Source organism: Branchiostoma floridae, chromosome 1 (genome assembly GCF_000003815.2).
Source record: "Branchiostoma floridae strain S238N-H82 chromosome 1, Bfl_VNyyK, whole genome shotgun sequence".
In the NCBI taxonomy this organism is placed as follows: domain Eukaryota; kingdom Metazoa; phylum Chordata; class Leptocardii; order Amphioxiformes; family Branchiostomatidae; genus Branchiostoma; species Branchiostoma floridae.
In genome coordinates, this window is record NC_049979.1 from 30,123,119 (window position 1) to 30,142,677 (window position 19,559).

The window sequence follows — 19,559 nt, forward strand, 5'->3', positions numbered from 1 at the left end:
GCAGATCTTCGGAGCTTAGCGGGGACTTTCAACAAACTTCAGCAACGATTGGAGCGAACCACAGTACGCGTTCTAAAGCGCATCTTGGTTCGTCGGAGAGTTGAATAAAATGGCGGACAACTCAAGCGTCGGAGGGAAGTGCGCATATTTCAAGACATCCTCACGGCTCAACAAAGTCGTATCCATACGTTGTAAATATTGCTGTACAGTGTAATATGGTAGACTCAACTCATAATGTAGAAAAGTGACCAAAAACAGTGTCTTTATTTTTTACATTATGTCCCTTTAACCGAAAACCCCCCGTATAGACGTAAAATAATGTCTGCCGTTATGACATTTCTGATTGAAAACAAATTTCTTCCTATGAGTTTGTTTGTACAAATGTCTTAAAACTTCTCATACGTTTCACAGAGATTTTCTCATTGTTGATTAAGTTATCATAGACAGTTTATGTTTGGTCCAGTGGGTTCAAAACTGACCCAAGCATTTTTTTACCCACGCCTACACTACTTATTGTATAATCACACAATTTTTAGAGAATGATGTACATGTGCAACGAAATTATTGTAACAACTTTGGTGTCATTATCATGTTATATGACGACGTTCTGACGTCATTTAGCTTGAATTGGCCGCCATCTTGGATGTTGACTGATGCCGTCATCAAATTAGCATAAATTGTGAGTGTTGAATCATGAAATTTACGTTGATTTTTATAAGATGTCATGAACAAGTGTATTTTGCCAAGAAAACCTTAAACCTTAAAAATTGCATAATGAATATGCCTGTCAGAATTCCGTTGCCATGGCAACTTGAAAAATGATTAACTTATTTTTTAACTTAAATTGGTTGCTATCAACGTTTTCTCAAAACAGCCAAGTCTGGTGACCCTAGCATAAGCTATTCATGGGCTATGTGACTTGAAGTTGGTGCAGGCATAAAAATACCTTACCCGGTCTGAATAGCGTAAGTGCAAAATGTGGTCCACATGATCTTATATTATTATAGATTATTAATAAGCTAGAATTATTTTCACCTTATCATATCAAACTGCCCCACATAGATTAATGAAGTTATACATATATACAAATCACAAAAATTGTCACAAAAAAACTGTATTTGTACAAAACGTTATGGGGTCAGTTTTGACCCCATACGGTGATCTACGTCACCAATAAGGTACGGTGGTTTGAGGGTTAAAGCATGACGCCCCATTCAAAAAATACTGTAGTTAACCCTCAAACCACCGTATGGGGTCAAAACTGACCCCAGGCGTATATCGATGTGTGCCATCATGGCATTTGTGGTCGAAAACAAATTTCCTCCCATGAGTTTGTTTGTATATATGTCCTATAACTTCTTATAGGTTTTTAACGAGATTGGCTCATTATTGATTAAGTTATCTTAGAAAGTTTATGTATGGTCCAGTGGGGTCAAAACTGACCCCAGTATTTTTTTAAACAAACTTTTCCGACCTACACCTAAACTACTTATCTTAGAATCACGAAATTTTTAGAGAATGATGTACATGTAAGCCAAAATTATTGTAACAGCTTTTGTGCCAATATCATGTTATATGACGACATTATGACGTCATTTAGGTAATCTCGGCCGCCATCTTGGATTTTGCCTGATGACGTCATTAAATTAGCATAAATCATGAATATTGAGGTATGAAATTTACGTTGAATTTCATAAGATGTGATAAACAACTGATATCTGCTAAGAAAACCTTAAAACTTAAATGTTTAATACAAAATTAGAAAACTTAATAATAATAATAATAAGTAATAGATATGTCTGTCAGAATTTCGTTGCCATGGCAACATGAAAAATGATGAACATACTTTGTTCACTGAAAATTTTTGCTTTCAACATTTTCTAAAAAGTTACCAAGTTTGGTGGCCCTAGCATGAGCCATTCAGACGTTATACGGCTTTGAAGTTGTCATCAAAAATCTCCTTCCCGGTCTGAATAGCATTGGTGCAAAATGTGTTCATCATGATCTTTTGCATAAATTATGATGATGAGCTAGAAATATTCTCACCTAATCATGTCAGACTGTTCCACATAGATTAGTGAAACTAAACATATATAAAAATCACAAAAAGTGTCACACAAAAAACTGTATTTGTACAAAATGTTTTGGGGTCAGTTTTGACCCCATACGGTAATCTACGTCGCAAAAAAGCTACGGTGGTTTGAGGGTTAAGTCTATAGTTAACCGGTCTGCCTTCCGATACCAAAATACTTAATTTGGGGCAGTTGGGTGATTTCAACAGTAATTACTGTTACTTTGTTGCTATATTTACTCGTATGTATATAAAATGACCGATATGTCTTCTAATGGCGCGGATTGCGTCATTCGTCTTACTGGACAATGGCTGTGCATGATGAATATTTTTATACCCGAAAATAACCTTATCAGGTTGGTAGATCATAGGACATAAGAGTTTTCTTTTACACAACCAGTTTTTTCCTCACATGCTGACGTTTCGATGTCTACGGGACTTCTTCCTCACAACTTCTAACTGTAATTCTACTTCTCGCCGCTATATTTAGCCGATGTAGGTGGCGTTTTTGTTGCGTAACTATTACAAACGTGGCTGAGTTTGTACACCCCCTAACCCTCTGGGTGATCGAAACGTCAGTATGCGAGAAAAACTGTTAGTGTAAAAGAAAACTTTTTTCTCCTGATGTCATACAGACTTGGACGTTTCACTATCGACGACTCCTGAGCTGGATGCAGGACGCTACCGACCATCAGGATGTTACAAAGCCGGCATTTCGTATTGTCCTCCCTAAATCCAAGTTTAATTCTGTCCTCACTGAACAAACAGTGAAAACATGTCTCCCCAAGAAGCCTTTTATCGACCGTACCACACACCCAAACAACACAAAAGCCGTCGTATTGAACAGGAAAGCACTGTATCACCGAGGTGACGTCTTAACCGCGAGTGTGGTGGCAAGAGACAAGAAAGGAAGGCCGAAGACATACGGAGGGGACTTTTTCCGTGCCAGGCTGGTCAGCAGTGACCGTTCGCTACAGACCAGCAGTGCCGGCCATGTCACGGACCACTGTAACGGCACCTACACCGTGGAGTTCCCGCTCTACTGGGTAGGAAGAGTCTCGGTAAGTACTTTAAATATAATACAAGCTTTACACCCTAAATGTCTTACACAGGTATCTACACCCATCCACCGAAGACGTGTGTGTAGAAATACGTATGACAAACGTTACGCTTAGTCCATATTTTGTGTTTATATTTTCTATTTCAATGTAAAATTTTATGTCTTCTTTTTTGGTTGCTCAAGAACTAGCTTCCTCTAAATAACGTTAACTCATTGACTTTTATTGCCACCTGTGTCAGATAAAGATCCAGCTTGTCCATGTAAGCGAGGCAGTGGCGGTTCTACAGCGAGTGCGGGAAATTCCAAACAAAAGAGTTTTCTACTGCACTTTCTATGATTCAAAAACGAATACTTCCGAAACACAACGATGCTACAGCTCTACCAACGCTAATATACCGCACCATCAACTGTGTGATTTTTCCAAACAAGAGGCGAAGGCAACCTGGATTTGCCAGAAACCGGAAAAAAACCCGTGTTCTACCCTTGGGCAGTGCAAGTTTGACGCGGATCAGAGCTACAAAAGGGCTGAGGATCTGCTGTCTAAAAAGGAAAACACACTTTTTAAAAAGTAAGTTACACAAAACATGTTTAATAGGAACAACAACATAGAAGCTGATGCAGCTATTGGCATTTTAACGCGAATAGTAGCTCCAGAGTTTTGGGATCGACCCAATTTATCTTTACAACATGTGTATACCTAACGGAAGGGAAGATACATTAAAAAGGCCACATTTTGTAGAAACACGGAATGTTTTCCCTCTACGTTACAAGAAATGTTTTGTTTTGTCTTGTTTAATAACAGTTTACTTAACCCTATCAAGACTAGGCTTTTGGTCATTCCTGGCCTGGTGCCCCCCACCCCCTCGTAATTTCGAAACGACTTACTGTACGATCCAGACATTTGCAGAGGTAATATGCTCGTCAAGTTTCGTCAACTTCTAAAATCATTATGATGTAAGATGACGTAATTGTAAGATATCTTGGATTTTGACCAATTACGTCATCTCATTAGCATAATTTATGAATATTCAATTATAAATGTCACACAAATATGTTAGATACTAAAGATATCTGAAATGAAGTATGAGAAAATCTTAAAATACATAATATCTGGATTACTGATTTTTTTTTTAAATATGGCTTTTAGAAACCCGTTAGCAACACTAAAAAAAACTTATTCTATTGCCAACAATTAATATACAGAGGACATGAAAATAATAATAAAACATATGGATAAAAATTGTAACCTCGTGCAAAACATAAAACATGTTTTGTGAAAAAATTGGGCACACATTGAAATATACACGCAATTGGTCATGTCAAAATCACTTAACCCTATCCAGATGGGGGGGAGTAAAGGTGCCTGCGCCAACTTTGACCTCCTATAGCTCCCAAACGGCTTGTGCTAGAACATCCAAACTTGGTAAGTTTCCATTATATATTGTTGGCAACAATGTTGAAAAAATAAATTGTTTTTAATAGTTTTTAATAGTTTTTTTATGTTGCCATGGCAACGGGTTTCTGAAATGCAAATTTTACAAAAATAACTAATTTTGCTTTAAACAATGGGATCTTGAGATTTTCTTGCTAAACTGCACTTCTTTTCATATATCTTTAATAGCTAACACATCTTAGTTGACCATTTATAATTCAATATTCATAAATTGTGCTAATGAGATGACGTAATTGGTCAAAATAAAAGATTGCCGACAATATCATGATAAAATGTATAACAAGCTTATTTTCAATCAGACTTCCTTACTACTTGGTATTTTCTTACAGAAAACATTCATGTGAACGCTTTTAATCAATTTTCATGGGGTTTTAGCGTTATATGTTAAAAAATGTATCTTGAAAAAGATTTGAGGTTGATAATCCAAGATGGCGGATAGCTAAAATGCAGATGACGTCATTCTATGACGTCATTTGCGTCGGCTATTGACAACAAAAGTCTTATAACACTTAGATATTAATAATATTGAGTGAGATATTTCGGTATTATGGGAATTCGCCGTTTTATCCAAAAATATCAATTAATGACATCATAATTACGTCATATTACGTCATAATGATATAAAATTTCAGTAATTATAAACCTCGATGAGCACACTACCCTGCAAATTTGGTGATCGTGCAGTAAGCCGTCTTGAAAATACGAAGGGGGGGGGGGGGTTGAATGAGCCTCAAAAGCCCAGTCTGGATAGGGTTAAATCAGTTCCTTTTTGTGCGTTTTTGTGACATAAGATGTAATATGGCTATCTGTCAGAGCCACATGCTGAAGTACGCAAACATAGACAAATTACAGCATTGATACTGCTATAACACTATATCAACTTGGATTTACTTGTCTTTTTTTCTGATTGGCTGAAGGAAGAAGAAGCCATAAAAACAATGTTTTCTCCTTTAGGAAAATATTTTAAAAAAACACGCACAACGAACCCATTGGTAGGAAGATCAACATGACTATCAACGCGTGCCAGAATATATAAAGCCGAATACCAAAAGTGTTTAAAATCACGTGTTTCACCTAATTCTGAAGCAGTTTCTTTCCCTCCATGTCTTTTCAATGTAGACATCAATTCTGTATAAGGGAGTGTATAGATATCGTATCACCAGATAATATATGGTTGGCACATAGAAAAAGCACCATCCAATGCCACTTTACATGGTTTATTACTCAACACACAGACCATATCTTGAAACAGAACTTGAACTAGTCACCAAGAAGCCCATTCGCGTACTTGAGAAGGAACTACCGGTAATTCAGCACCTGCCACCATGTACAGGGAATACATCTTCATTCGAATACTGGTCAGGCAACGTCTCGAAATCGTCAGCCTGCAATGTCCGAGTCTTCACGAGAGAAAACACCCGGCGGTGTCTGGCTAACAAGACCATATACCTTCATGGTACGTACCGTCTGTCTTCCAACGTTCAACCAATCAATGTCCAAATAGTTATAAAGCCGCCTTATAGTTTAGCGTGTGCATGTGGAGACGCGATGAATTGTGCTCTACGTCAAAGTTTAAAATTCCAAAAGTATAGGGGGTATGCTACCTACATACCAAATATCAGGTAAATTTGTTATTCCCTTCTTGAGTTATCCTCGTCAGAAGATTTTGACCAAAATACCCCTGCAGTTCCAGAGCAACCTGCTAGAGGGCCCAAATATGCACCACATATTCCTTATGTCACAAGCTATCTGCCATTCAAAAGTCCAGACCATAGCATACCCACTTCAACAGATCCAAAAAAATGAATTTCTGCTACAGTACCAAGGCCACATACTGGGGGGGGGGGGCAAATTTACCTTGACCTTTGTCTTTCTAACACCTTCTTTCAAACCAAATATCATCGTAATCCATTTAGAGGTTGTTGAGTTATGCTCACAACAAAATCCGGACACACAGACAGACAGACACATACACACACACACAGACACACCCGAAAATATATCTCCATTTTCAATGTCTCACAATAGAGTTATAGGATGATGGTGGGATCAGGGTTATCTAAGGGCGTTGGAAGGTCGGCCCGACACCTATTTTACCCCGAACAGAGCTAAGAAAAAAAAAAACTATTCCCCAAGACTCGGCCGTCAGACGATTGCCTCTGACGTGCTCTCTCTTGTTCATGAAAAAAATAATATAAGACTTTTGGCTAAACACTACTACTGGGCCATTTAAACTTTTAATTTTGTTTTGTTTTAAGGCGACTCCACTATGCGGCAGTGGTACGTTCGTCTACAGCAGGTAGTGCAGTTAAAGGGCATTGCCAGGGCATGGGCAGGTATGTCAACTTTTAAAACATCATACGAATGTGCGATGAGTGATAAAAACGTTTCGGGCCTGAACCAGAAATAAGGTGCAGTCTATATACTTGAGAAAATCAATAGGTATAAGTTGTGAAAAAACAACGGGAACTGTTATCAGAGCCTTGTAGTCAATTTAGTTGGACATTTAAACATGTTTTATTAGGAATATCTCCGTATTTTTTTTACTAGAAACAAAGTTGGAATCTGACATGTCTGACTGCCAGAAGAACTATTTAATCCACTAACCTCAATTGTCTATGTTTTTTCTTCCCCTTTACGTAATGTCACGGGGTGTTGCTTTTTCAACGAAAAAATGTCTCAAGAATTATACTACTGATTCGTGTTTCCTTTGTTGTTACAGCTAAATCTGGTGGAAACAAACTATCACATGACGGGGGAAAGTACAACACCCATTGGAACATCTCAGTTCATTACCGGTTCCACCACTTCCCTTTTCAAATAGGCCATTGGGATTTCTTTAACAATTACCGGTACTTGGCCGACGTGCTTGATGAAATTCAAGAAGGCCCAAACATGGTCATAGCCGTCGGTCTATGGGCTCACTTTACCTCAGAGCCACTGGGCATGATCCGGTCCCGACTTTACGCCATACGGGGCGCAATACACCGTCTCCTGCACAGGAGTCCCGGCACGCGAGTTTTCGTGAGAACTGGAACAACACGAGAACACCACGCCGGAAGACTGGCGTACTACTTGATAGGGAGCGACTGGCTCGCTTACCAGGTTACCGAGGTTATACGAGAGGTGTTCCGAGCTGATCCAGGCGTGGTTGTGTTGGACACGTGGGACATGAGCGTGTGTCAGCCGGGATCAGACAGCATTCACCCAGATCAAGCTATGGTTGATAGTCAACTAAACATAATGCTATCACATATATGCCCAACATAGATCTTTGAGGCTGTGTGAGGTGGTTTATGCCTATCGCCAAATTCGGTGACAAACGTTACCAACACGAGTACGATGGTTGCCATGGTTATATTATGATTATATTATATACGCATTAAACATATATTTAACAAAATATCATACATTAACATATAATATTCCAGCAAGTTTTTATTGATGACGTCCTCTGCAGACGGCAAAAAATAGTGAGATGGCTAAATTTCCCAATTATACGCACTAAATGTAAACAAAAGAATTGAAGCGAAGAAACATGCTTTTACAGCCTACAAGTCATTGATTTCTGTATTCAAGACGTGTACTAATGTGTGCAAATCCAAAGGCTGCAAATTACACCCAAATACCCGAAAATATTACCAGCACATCATCCCTACCGAATTTGGTGATCGTTACACAAGCCGTTTTGAACATCCGAAGAGCCGTCAAAAGGATCCCAAAATAGCCCAGTCTAAATAAGGTTAAGATCTGAAAACCGTTTCATCATTGTTGCTGAACAATGTTTATGTGTTTATGTGACTTTACATTTGGGACGGCAATAGCTCAGTATTGTTGCTCAATAGTTTTATCTTATTTTTTTAGTTTCTTTTCCTGTATATACATGTACAGAAAAAATACCTTTGGAACGGCATCATCTAACCATTGTTACCCTCCAATATTTATAATGTAACAATTCTTTAAGTTTGTGACTGCATCACCTAGCTCCAGCGCACAGTAAGTCAGTTTAGCCCTGATAAAAATAACAGATTATCGTCGAAACGTTGGCTCTTAATCAAACCCATGGTTGTGCATAAAAAAGTTGTAATAAAAAAACAAAGTCCTTTTTTGTTCCTTACATAGTTCTTTTGTACATTAATCATGATAAAGAGAAGATGTCGTAGATGTATAAGCCATGAATATCTTTTACTATGATTTGCTCAATAGAAATATACGCTATTCAAATAATATGTATTTTATTCAAACTAAACTCTTCTAATGAAATACATATTCTAAAAAGGAAACTACAGAATAGTGTTGAAAAGGGCAGATATTAAATGTTACATTGATTAACAAAATCCGTGGATAGACAAGAGTTCGGATACCTTATATCTGCATAAAAAAAGTTTAATCAAACGACTCAAATATACATAATCGATGCTTGGTCATGCAAACCTTTGAAGAACATGCACCGTTCGCAAGTATTATTATTCAATCTTTTATATACTACGTAGATTTAGGGTTGCAACTTTACATTAATTATGGTAATTAGGGACGAACTTGCAACATCAATACCGAATAAAAATTAGTAACGAATGTTTCACCAGCTACAAACTAAATACAAAACAGGTATTTGAGTTTATGTTACAGCTATTTTCTTACAGAAATAAAATCTTATGCTATGTAGAATATTTTTTCATATTTAATTATGCATAAATTATGTTAATGTGATGACGCAATGGACATACATCTAAGATGGCGGACCGTATGAGCAGATCAAGTATAACTTTCTTATTATCCCTAATAAGCTGTAACTACCTGGTGTTCTTCCTGCGCTGTGATTGGCTTGTCCATGTGAAGCTATCTATGTAAGGCAAAAGCTGACTAATTACTGCGTAGTTAGACAGACTCATCCGCATAGCCTGGTAGATCGGCGAAAGGTAAACTATGAGTACAGAAAGAGATGGGAGGGAGACACGAGAGGAGTGATGTTTGGAATTGGTACAATTCTGAAATGCTTGATATGTATTTGCGTTAAGTTTGTAAGATAACGAACGGATTTTATTAAGGCTGGTTTTAATGTATAGAAATGTGAATGGCGGCGCAATTCAGCGTAGTACTGCTGCTATGCCGTGCATCTGTAATAAAACGTGTCAAATTTGTCTAGACGAGGGTCGAACAATTTCAGTCCTCCCTCCCCTCCCACCCAACATCCGTTTTAACAGAGGAAAATGGATTCGAATCATTTCGCCGCGCGACTCCAGGCACTACCCCATAGCTTCATATGGATGAGCCGGTCACTGCGCAGGAATAATAGGTAACTATTCTTTCATCAAAAAGCGTTTAAATTAACCTTTGTAGTCTAATTTCCGTTGCCTTTTGCCATTATTTATAGCTAAAATGTACTTTTGAAAATTCAAGGAGGTGAATATAAGATGGCGGAGCCAAACTAGTATCTAAGATATGCATGAAGTCATTTAAAAATTATAATAGACACGAAACAACTGTTAGATTACTTAGATATATAGAATAGCCTACCCCCCTCAAGAATGGAACAGCCCAGGGTGGAATGTGGAGTTTCCGAGAATACACTCACATGGACTTAGATGTGTGTGTCAGTGTGCTTATTTATCCCTGAGTAAAGAGGGACGGAAAGTAAGCTTAACAATGGTAGCAGAGGGTGCAACTCTGGACATTTAGAGTCGACGGTCCGGGTCTCTAGGTCTCTGGTGTCGACAGTGCCCGATTTCTCGGACGTTTTCTGTGCACAGGCTTCGAGCGCGACCTTTCCAAGATGGCGACGTGTGCACGGACTCCCACTCTTCGATCTTACTCTTAAAACTTACGAGCAATACAGGTTTGAAATCCAGTGTTGGAACCAGGTCACAAAGATTCCCAAGAAACAACGTGGCATCGAGATCCTTCTCAGTCTAACCGAAGGGCCGAAGGATGAGTTTGGGACAAGGGCATTCCTCTCCTCCCGGCTTGCCATGGAGGACATGACGGCCGAGGACGGCTATGACAAAGTTCTCGCCAAACTGGATGAACATCTCCGGCGTGACGATACGGGAAGATTATGGGAATCCTTTGTGAACTTTGACAAGTTTCAACGTACCAAGGACATGTCGGTGAGTGAATATATATCCCGATTTGACAATCTATATCATCAGCTAAACAAGACGGGCGACGTGACCCTCCCCGCAAGTGTATTGGGATTATTGCTTATCCGCCGGGCGAATCTCACCCCTGATGAATCGAAACTGGTTCTCACCGGTCTGGATTATACAAAGGAGGACACGACGCTTTTTGTCCAAGCCAAAGCCTCTTTGCGCAAGTTTTCGGATAGTCTTGTAGCGCCCTGTACGTTAGCCTCCAGTTCGGATATGGGTGCTTTTTCGATGCCTCGTGTCAAACAAGAGATCGTAAACGTGGCAGACCGGGAGGTGTACCAGACCGCCCGTGGGGGGTTCACAAAATGGAACCGGAAGCCTAATCAAAACAAGTCAGCCGGGAGGGGTCGGAGTGCACAAGATGGCGGCGGCCAGGACTACCGTGAATATAGGTCAGGGGGTCAAAGGTCGACTTCACGGGAATCTGGCCATCGTAACCCCAGGTCAAGAAATGGAGATTATCTTCGATGTTATGAGTGTGGTTCGTTCAAACATTTGCGCGACTCCTGCCCACATGCGACGACAGAGGAGGTCTATACAACAGAGACTGAAGCTCAGTTGGATGAAGGTACCAAGTTTACAGTGATGTATACCCATGGTGCTTCCGAGTGCATGATGTCGGAAGGGTCCGTAGAGGATGCGTTATGTGCTGTCCTCGACTCGGCATGTTCCTCCACTGTATGCGGTCGTGCCTGGTTGTATAAGTACTTATCGGTTTTGGATAAGACGGCACGGGTGAATGTCACACGAGACACCAGTTCCCATGTATTCAAGTTTGGAGGGGACGAGATATTACCTTCCTTGGGAAGATACCGAATCCCTGCGAACATAGCTGACAGACAGGTGCTGATATCAACCGATGTTGTAAACCGGGACATTCCGTTACTGCTGTCTTTAGATGCCATGAAGACGGCCGGTGTGGTACTGCACACGCAGGAGGACAGGGCCACAATATTTGGCAAGAACGTCGACCTCAAGTTGACGGCAACTGGCCACTACTGTGTTCCCTTAGTGGATAAGCCACACGGGGTCAATAAGGTGTTCACAGTGACCCAGGGAACTGATAAGAGCAAGTGCCATGCAGAGGATAGTGCTCCGTCAGCAGCAGCACTGCCACATAAAGAGCTAGCTGCCCTCCAAGTCAAGCACGCAGCACAGATTGCAAGTCTTAAGACTGATCTCCAGACTGCCCAAGTTAACATTGCTGATCTCAAGGAGAAAAATGCCACACTGACCAAAGCCAATCAAGAACTCAAATCTCTAGGTGAGCAGACAGAGGATGACGTTTCACAGTTGCAATTGTTGACTGATCAGCTGAGATATGAGAACAGCTCCATGAGAGAAGTGATGGGTTTACGGAAAAGCCTGGGCCCAGCAGGCTAGCCTGCAGGCTAGCCAGGCCACCCTTTTTGGGCCCCAAGGCTATTGATGGGGTTTGACCCATAGTAGATTTTTTAAAACCTAAAACTGGGTAACCGACAATTCCAGTGCATGCAGGGTGCATTGGACAGAAGGCAACAGTTTCGTCATATCTATGGGGGATTGGGGTTCAATGGTTTACAGCAATGAACAATCAACATCAACTACTGCCAACAATCAACATCAACTACTCCAAGGGTTATTGGTACATTTACTTTTCCTTAAGCTATACTGGCAGTCATTCCTACAATACTTATAGTGGCTATCAATAATTGTCCTGCATGAGAGAAACGAATAGCACAAACAACACTAACGTTACACACTGATGTAGCACTGATCTTAATGATCATATTTTAAGACACTCCCCCAAAATGTAGGATATGCAATATATGGATGTCGGGGAGCCCCTACGACCACTGAGGTTACGGGCCGTGAGTGAGTGAGTGAGTGTGCAATATATCGCAATGCAGGAGAATGACGGATTCGCGGAAGTGCAGATAAAACTCAATTATTTGAACACATATGGCCACAAGGAGTAACTAGCTACTGTAATTGCAAAGATACTTCACAAGTTTATGTAACACTCTGGATACACATAAAGACAGAAGTTAAAACTTCCAGCAGATGGTTGAAATTCCATTAACAAATTTACTAAAACCATTCTGGTTATCATGCTATCATATATATATTACACAGCAATACTTGTCAGGTAGAGTTAAAAAGAATCTAAGCCAGCTTTGCTGTCAGGACAATTCTCATAACTGTATACTGAGTGGACATGTTGAGAGACATGACCATCTTGATATGCTAACTTGTCATGTATGGTAACTGTATTGACGAGTTTAACTTTCAAGGCTATATGTATCATACTTGACTTACTTAACTTATGTCGGGTTTTGGTTATGTATATACGTATCATCATGATAAGAATTTACCATAAATTTGGCTATAAACTCACACCCTGCATAACTGACAACTGTAAGTATAGGCAGTGGACCTACCGCCCAAAACTACCAATACAGGGACTTGAATAAAAGAGGACTAAATACACATTTGTTATGATTTGTGCCTTGACACTGTTTCTACTGGTGCAATAGTTATCTCTTTATCCCATATCCTCACACTGTTGTTGATACAATTTCTTCAGTGTATCATTGTTGTAGGGTGGTTGCATAGAGTGGGGCACAAAGTCCCACTGTCAAAACCATTTTACTCAATACAAATCACCAATTTCACTGTAAATTTCTTTCTCCATGCAGAACACAAATGCCATGTCTTGATGACAGACAACTGCTGAAAACACTGCCAAAACATCTTGAAGGGACAAGAAAAGTTGCTGTATTAATAAAGTGACTTGTAAAGAACCTCCATACTTTGCATAACACACATTTACTATATGTAGCTATAGTCAGTGACAAACAAAAAATGTTGATTATCATGGTTAACAACTAGATTATGTATGCTGGCATGTCCTGTTCTTCCAATCCTCACAAGCGGAACATAATCAAAATGAGTCAATTTAGGGCTTTTTAGATGCAGTATAGTATATTTAGTAAGTAACTAAGTATTGTCAACAAAATGGTAGGGTTAATGTTTTGGCACATGGTGTAATGTACCGAAAGTCAAACAAGTTAATTGCCGATTGTCCTTATGGTTATGATGTATTTTGATGTGAAAATGTAATTTTTGTCAAGAGTTAGCAACTTGAAATGTCAAAGTTTCTAAAAATACTTCCCTTTGTAGCATATCCAATAAATTTGTAAAGATATAAATGTTAGAGGCATTGATTTGCATTTGCGCCCTTTTCTACTGTCATGTTGATTTGGATCCAGAATTTTGTTAATGTCTTGGAAAATCCATTTTGAAATGAACGATTCAAACGTTTTCTTAAAAACAGAAGTAAGTGATATTGGTCGTAGACGCTCTACTGACGCTGGGACTTTCTTTGGAATTGGGGCAATAATGCATTCTTTCCATTGTTTGGGAACACGTCCCTCTTCCAATGAGCAGTTGAAAATATGGGCAAGAATTTCACTAAACTCGACAGCAAATGTTTTGACGATTTTCGGGGAAATTTTACCAGGGCCGCAACTTTTCCTTGCATTAAGGCGCTTCAAGATTTCATGAACCTCATATGAATGTATATGCGGAGGTCTGGAAGGAGAAGGCAGGTAAGATGGCAATGACTCAAGGTCAAGGCATGGAAGTTCGTTAACAATGTCAGAAAAGTAATGATTGATTACATTAGCAATATCATTGTCATTCAGAGGAGTGCTGCTGGACACAGACGCTGATAAGCTCCGCCGAGAATTCAGTGTGTCACGTAGACACGCGTGCCACCTGGCCTGAATTCTCCTTCTTTAAAACTTGGATCTTACAAACATAATATCTTTTCCTTGCCTTAATACACAGTCGATTTACACTGTTTCTTAGCTTTCTATACAGTGTCATATTGCCAGAGTGAAAAGCTATCTGTCTTTTCTTAATAAGTGATTTGATATGGGGAGGAATCCATTCCTTATCAGTATTGTGTTTAATGACTGACTTCATTGGGAAATGATGGTCTATCTACTTTGGAGAGTTTGATAAAAAATATCGGCTTTGGTTTGGATGTCGTGGGCATCAAAAACTTGAATCAACCGTCCGAACGAGTGGACCTCAGAGTCCTTAACCCTCAAACACCCGAGTGTTGTCCATTTGGACCCCAGGCATACATTTTGAAGTGCAATTTGAACATTTTTGATCTGAAGAAAAATCCTTCCGTGATGTTGTCAGTCAATATGTCTTATACCTTCTCCTACGTTTTCGCAAATATAGGTACAATAATGTGGAAATTATATAGAAAGTTTGTGTTCAGTCCCTCTGGGGTCCAAATACGTTACCGAATTTTATTCGTATTTTTACCTTTGCCAGAATGGCTAATTACCTTTGCCAGAATGGCTAAGGTTATGTTTTGGGCTTGTGAGTCAGTGTGTGTGTCTGTCTGTCTGTTAACAGCATAACTCAAGAAGTCTTGGATGGATCCCGATAATATTTGGTAGGTGGGTAGGGGTCGGGAAAATGAAGGTCAAGTTCGATAATGGGCCCCCTAGCGGCTTGCTAAGGTACTGCAGCAGAACCTCAAATTTTGATATCTCGTGTTCTGGACATGCTGTGATCATGATTTTGAGTGGTAGATAGCCCTCGAAGCAGAGGGTAAGTGCTGTGAGTTTGGGCCCCCTAGCGGCTTTTTTGGAACTGCAGGCGCCGGTTTCCTTTCAAACTTTGGATGAGAATAACTCTACAACGTGTTGACGGATCGTCATGATTTTTGGTATGTAGATAGAATGAGTGATGACTTACATAATGGTATACTAATTATGCAAATCAGCAGCTAATTTGCATAATTAATGAGGAAAAATTATAAATCCAATACATTCCATGATAGGACTTTCAAACTTGTCACATATGTAGCTGGGAAGGAGAGAAATGTCGACAGATATCAATTATGCAAATGATGACCTCATTTGCATAATTAATGAGAAAATATGAACATGTTGACGGATCATCATGTTTTTTTGTATGTAGGTAGCGTAAGTGAAGACCTACATAATGAGATAACAATTATGCAAATCAACAGCTAATTTGCATAATTAATGAGGATATAATTTTTAAATTCACTACATTCCATGATAGGGCTTTAAAACTTGTCACATATGTAGCTGAGAAAGAGAGAAATGTCAATACATATTTATCATGCAAATGATGATCTCATTTGCATAATTAATGAGAAAATATTAACGTGTTGACGGATCGTCATGATTTTCGGCATGTAGATAGCCTAAATGAAGACTTACATAATGTGATACTTATTATGCAAGTTAACAGCTAATTTGCATAATTGATTAGGGAAAGTTCATAAATCCACTGCATTCCATTATAGTACTTTCATCAAAGTTGTCACATATGTAACTGAGAAAGAGGGAAGAGAGTAAGAGGTGTATTTAAAGACTTTGAAAGAGAATAAGTCAAGAATGGATCAAAGGATCATCATGATTTTGGTATGCTGATAGCTTAAGTAATGCTTGATACAATTTGATATCAATTAATTGTAAATTGGGATCTAATTTGCATAATAAATGCCGAAATTTTATAAACCAACTCCAAGCATATAATCATAAAGAAAATGAAATGAGTAACGCATTTGTCTACAGACATCATTCTACATAACAAACCTGGTTTATTTGGCAAAGGTATGTTTTTTTATAAATCCGTAAGTGATCCTAACTTTGGATTCCATTTTTTGGAAACTCAGAACCCAAAAAAAATCCGAAAACAAGAATTTTCAACATGTACAAAGCCGTATTCTGTTTGTCATTTGGTGGATCCGACAAGGAAACCGTAACAAATCCAAACAGTGGAAACCGTTCTTCGGTACCTCCGATCCGAAAAGAAGGATTTTCGCCCGATGCCGAGCTGTAGGATTTATATTTGTATCTGCCAGAGATATCACCACATTCAACATACGGACTTTACAGAATTTATGACACATTCTGACCAAGAATATTACATTTGCAACAAATACTTACAGATACAACTAACAGACTTTGATACAGTGGTTTATGAATTTTTCATAAATAATTTACCGTTACCCATACATAATTGTTTAACCCTATCCAGGCTGGGCTTTTTTTTTGCATTCCCTGGACTGGGGGGGGGGGGTCTCATTCCACCCTCGTATTTTCAAAACGGCTTACCGACTTAAATTTGCAGGCGGTGATATGCTCGTAGAGTTTTACAATTCCTGAAATTTTATATCATTATGACGTAAATATGACGTAATTATGACGTCATTAATTGGTTTTTTGGCTAAAACGGGTCATTCCCATGATACCTAAATATTTCAAACAAAAAAAATTCTTATCAATAATAAATGTTATAAGAGTTCTGTTGTCGATGACATAAAACGACATCATCTGACGTTTAGCTATCCGCCATCTTGGATTATCAACCTTAAATGTCTTAAGATAATATAAATTTTATTTGCAAGTTCGTGCCCGAGGGCTAATTGCAAGTGCATGTACATGGTATACACATAGTGACAATGGACAGTCATAAATAATATTCTAATCTAATACAAGTGTTGGCTATTTCTAAACAGGTTGGGTTTGACTTCTTTTTTGGAAGCAGAGGGAGACGAAAAGCCCCACATTTTCTAGAATTTGTGGGTTCTGCGATTTCAAGAGAAAAGTAGCTTTCTGTTCGTCTGTCAATGTGGGGAAGTTGGGATAATACTTTGTGACTTCTCTAAACAGAGTGATTCTTTCGGTTTCGTTGAATGAACATTTGGAAATGAAGTGTGTCTCGTCTCCCACTGCTTTAGATGTACAATATTTACAAATTCTTTCACACACTAGTAATCTCTTATATCTCCCTCTTTCCACTTCAAGAGGATGAACGCTAATTCTGACTTTGCTTATTGCGGAGCGCAGCTCGAAATCAACTAGTTCTAAGTACTTCTCTCTAGCGTATACAGATTTACAGGTTTTGTAGAATCTAAGCTTACCGGTATCTATACTTATATTATGTAGAGACGTCTCGATATACATATTGGTAATTCTGTTCCTTATCATATTACATACATATACAGGGTCACATAGTGAGTTGTCAGAGTACCAGAGATAAGAATATCCACTGTAATCAAGTATATCTTTAACACGCTGTAAAAGTGATCTTCTCCGGTCGTTTACAACGGAGTTATGCCGTTCCAAGAGTGCCTTTACTTGTAATGGATGCGTAGTAAAATCCATTTGTGTTAAACACAACCAATATTTTACAAGTCGAACGGAAATATCTATGTCTAGTGGAAATCTGCCTAATTCGGACCTACATACTAAATTACTACTATTTCTAGAGACTCCAAGAATGTTCTTGCAGAATTGGTTGTGTGTCATTTCTATCGGAGATGTATCATTTAATTTCTCGGTACCCCAAATTTCACAACCATATAACAGAATGGGTTTAACACAGGAATCGAATATTCTTAGAAGGCTATCGGGTGAGACTGATGAACGAGTTAGACATTTGAAGCTGTGCATAACACTAAAACCCCAATGGAATGGATTAAAAATGTTCACATGAATGTTTTCTGTAAGAAAATACCAAGTAGTAATGAAATCCAAGTGAAAATAAGCTTGTTAACTTTTCATCATGATATTGTCGGCCATCTTGGATTTTGACCAACGACGTCATTTCATTAGCATAATTTCTGAATATTTGATTATAAATGTTTTAGTAAGATGTCTTAGAGTCCATTCCAAGTCACCAGGAGGGTATTTAGGTGATATTTGTAATTAGTCTGAATTATTTTGAATAAAAGAACATCTGAGCCACAATAATTAAATTCTTTTCAAAAAATTGACTATGAAAATACTCATCTATTTGAATTCCTTTGAATATCTTAGAAACATTTTGAAAGTAACTGTACAAAAATATCTTTATTTAGAATAATTTTTGAAACCTCTGTGTTATTCTTTCACATTTACAAATATTTACAAATATTTGTAAACTTTGCCGAATGGTAAAATTAGTTTATTGCCCCGATAAAAGTAAGCCCTATTGTTGCATCTGTATATTCTTAGATTTCACTGCTGGGCACTGGTGGATCATTTGTGGTGGACCATTGTTGCATGACACCCAACCACACTTTGCAAGGGTGTGTGAATTGTTATCTTCCCAGCCCACTGAACCATTTACAAAAAAATGGTAGAAAATGGTAAATAATGGTAAAATGCTGTTATCATTATTTAGAAACCATTAGAAGTATCCAATTCCACACGATGAATATTTTCAAAGTTTTACAGTACCAGGGAAATATTTATAAAGTTGAAACAGTGTTAAAAATATATCTGAAGTATCAAATGTCCTAGACATATGATTACAAAACTTTAAAATCAATTCTAAACAATGGCCACAAACATCCGCATGGTGTCTTGGAATGGACTCTAGTGATTTTTGTAAAATTTGCATTTCGGAAACCCTTTGCTATGGCAATTAGAAACTTACGCTATTTTTTCTTAAATTGATGTGCCAACAATATTTTAGGAAAGGTCACCAAGTTTGTTCGTTCCAGCACAAGCCGTTTGGGAGCTATACAACGTCAAAGTTGCCGTAGACACTTTTAGCCCCACCCAGGCTGCATAGGGTTAATACTAGTGCATACAAATAAAGGGAAACAATGACAGAGGTCAGAAAAATCCATATCACATCGAATAATTTTCAAGAAAAATAAATCCGGGAATAATAAAATTGAATATATTACTTAGTTTTAACTTAAATATAATTCATAGTTGCAACGCTAACTGAATAGACGCTTTTCCTTGTAAATCAAAATATTAAAATACTGTGGGAACTTTACGGGACACTGAA

General features: G+C 38.5%; 1 protein-coding gene across 2 annotated transcripts in view; it reads left to right on the forward strand.

The window, feature by feature from the left end:
• Positions 1 to 10,212, forward strand: part of LOC118430518 (NXPE family member 3-like) — a 78,899-nt gene extending 68,687 nt beyond the window's left edge. For both annotated transcript variants that reach the window (XM_035841443.1, XM_035841434.1), the window contains exons 2-6: positions 2,707 to 3,132; positions 3,371 to 3,699; positions 5,820 to 6,040; positions 6,843 to 6,920; positions 7,307 to 10,212. In XM_035841443.1, the coding sequence (XP_035697336.1) occupies positions 2,743 to 3,132; positions 3,371 to 3,699; positions 5,820 to 6,040; positions 6,843 to 6,920; positions 7,307 to 7,854 (1,566 nt within the window). In that variant the 5' untranslated portion in view covers positions 2,707 to 2,742 and the 3' untranslated portion in view covers positions 7,855 to 10,212. The remainder of the gene's footprint in view (positions 1 to 2,706; positions 3,133 to 3,370; positions 3,700 to 5,819; positions 6,041 to 6,842; positions 6,921 to 7,306) is intronic.
• The last annotated feature ends 9,347 nt before the right edge of the window (positions 10,213 to 19,559 follow it).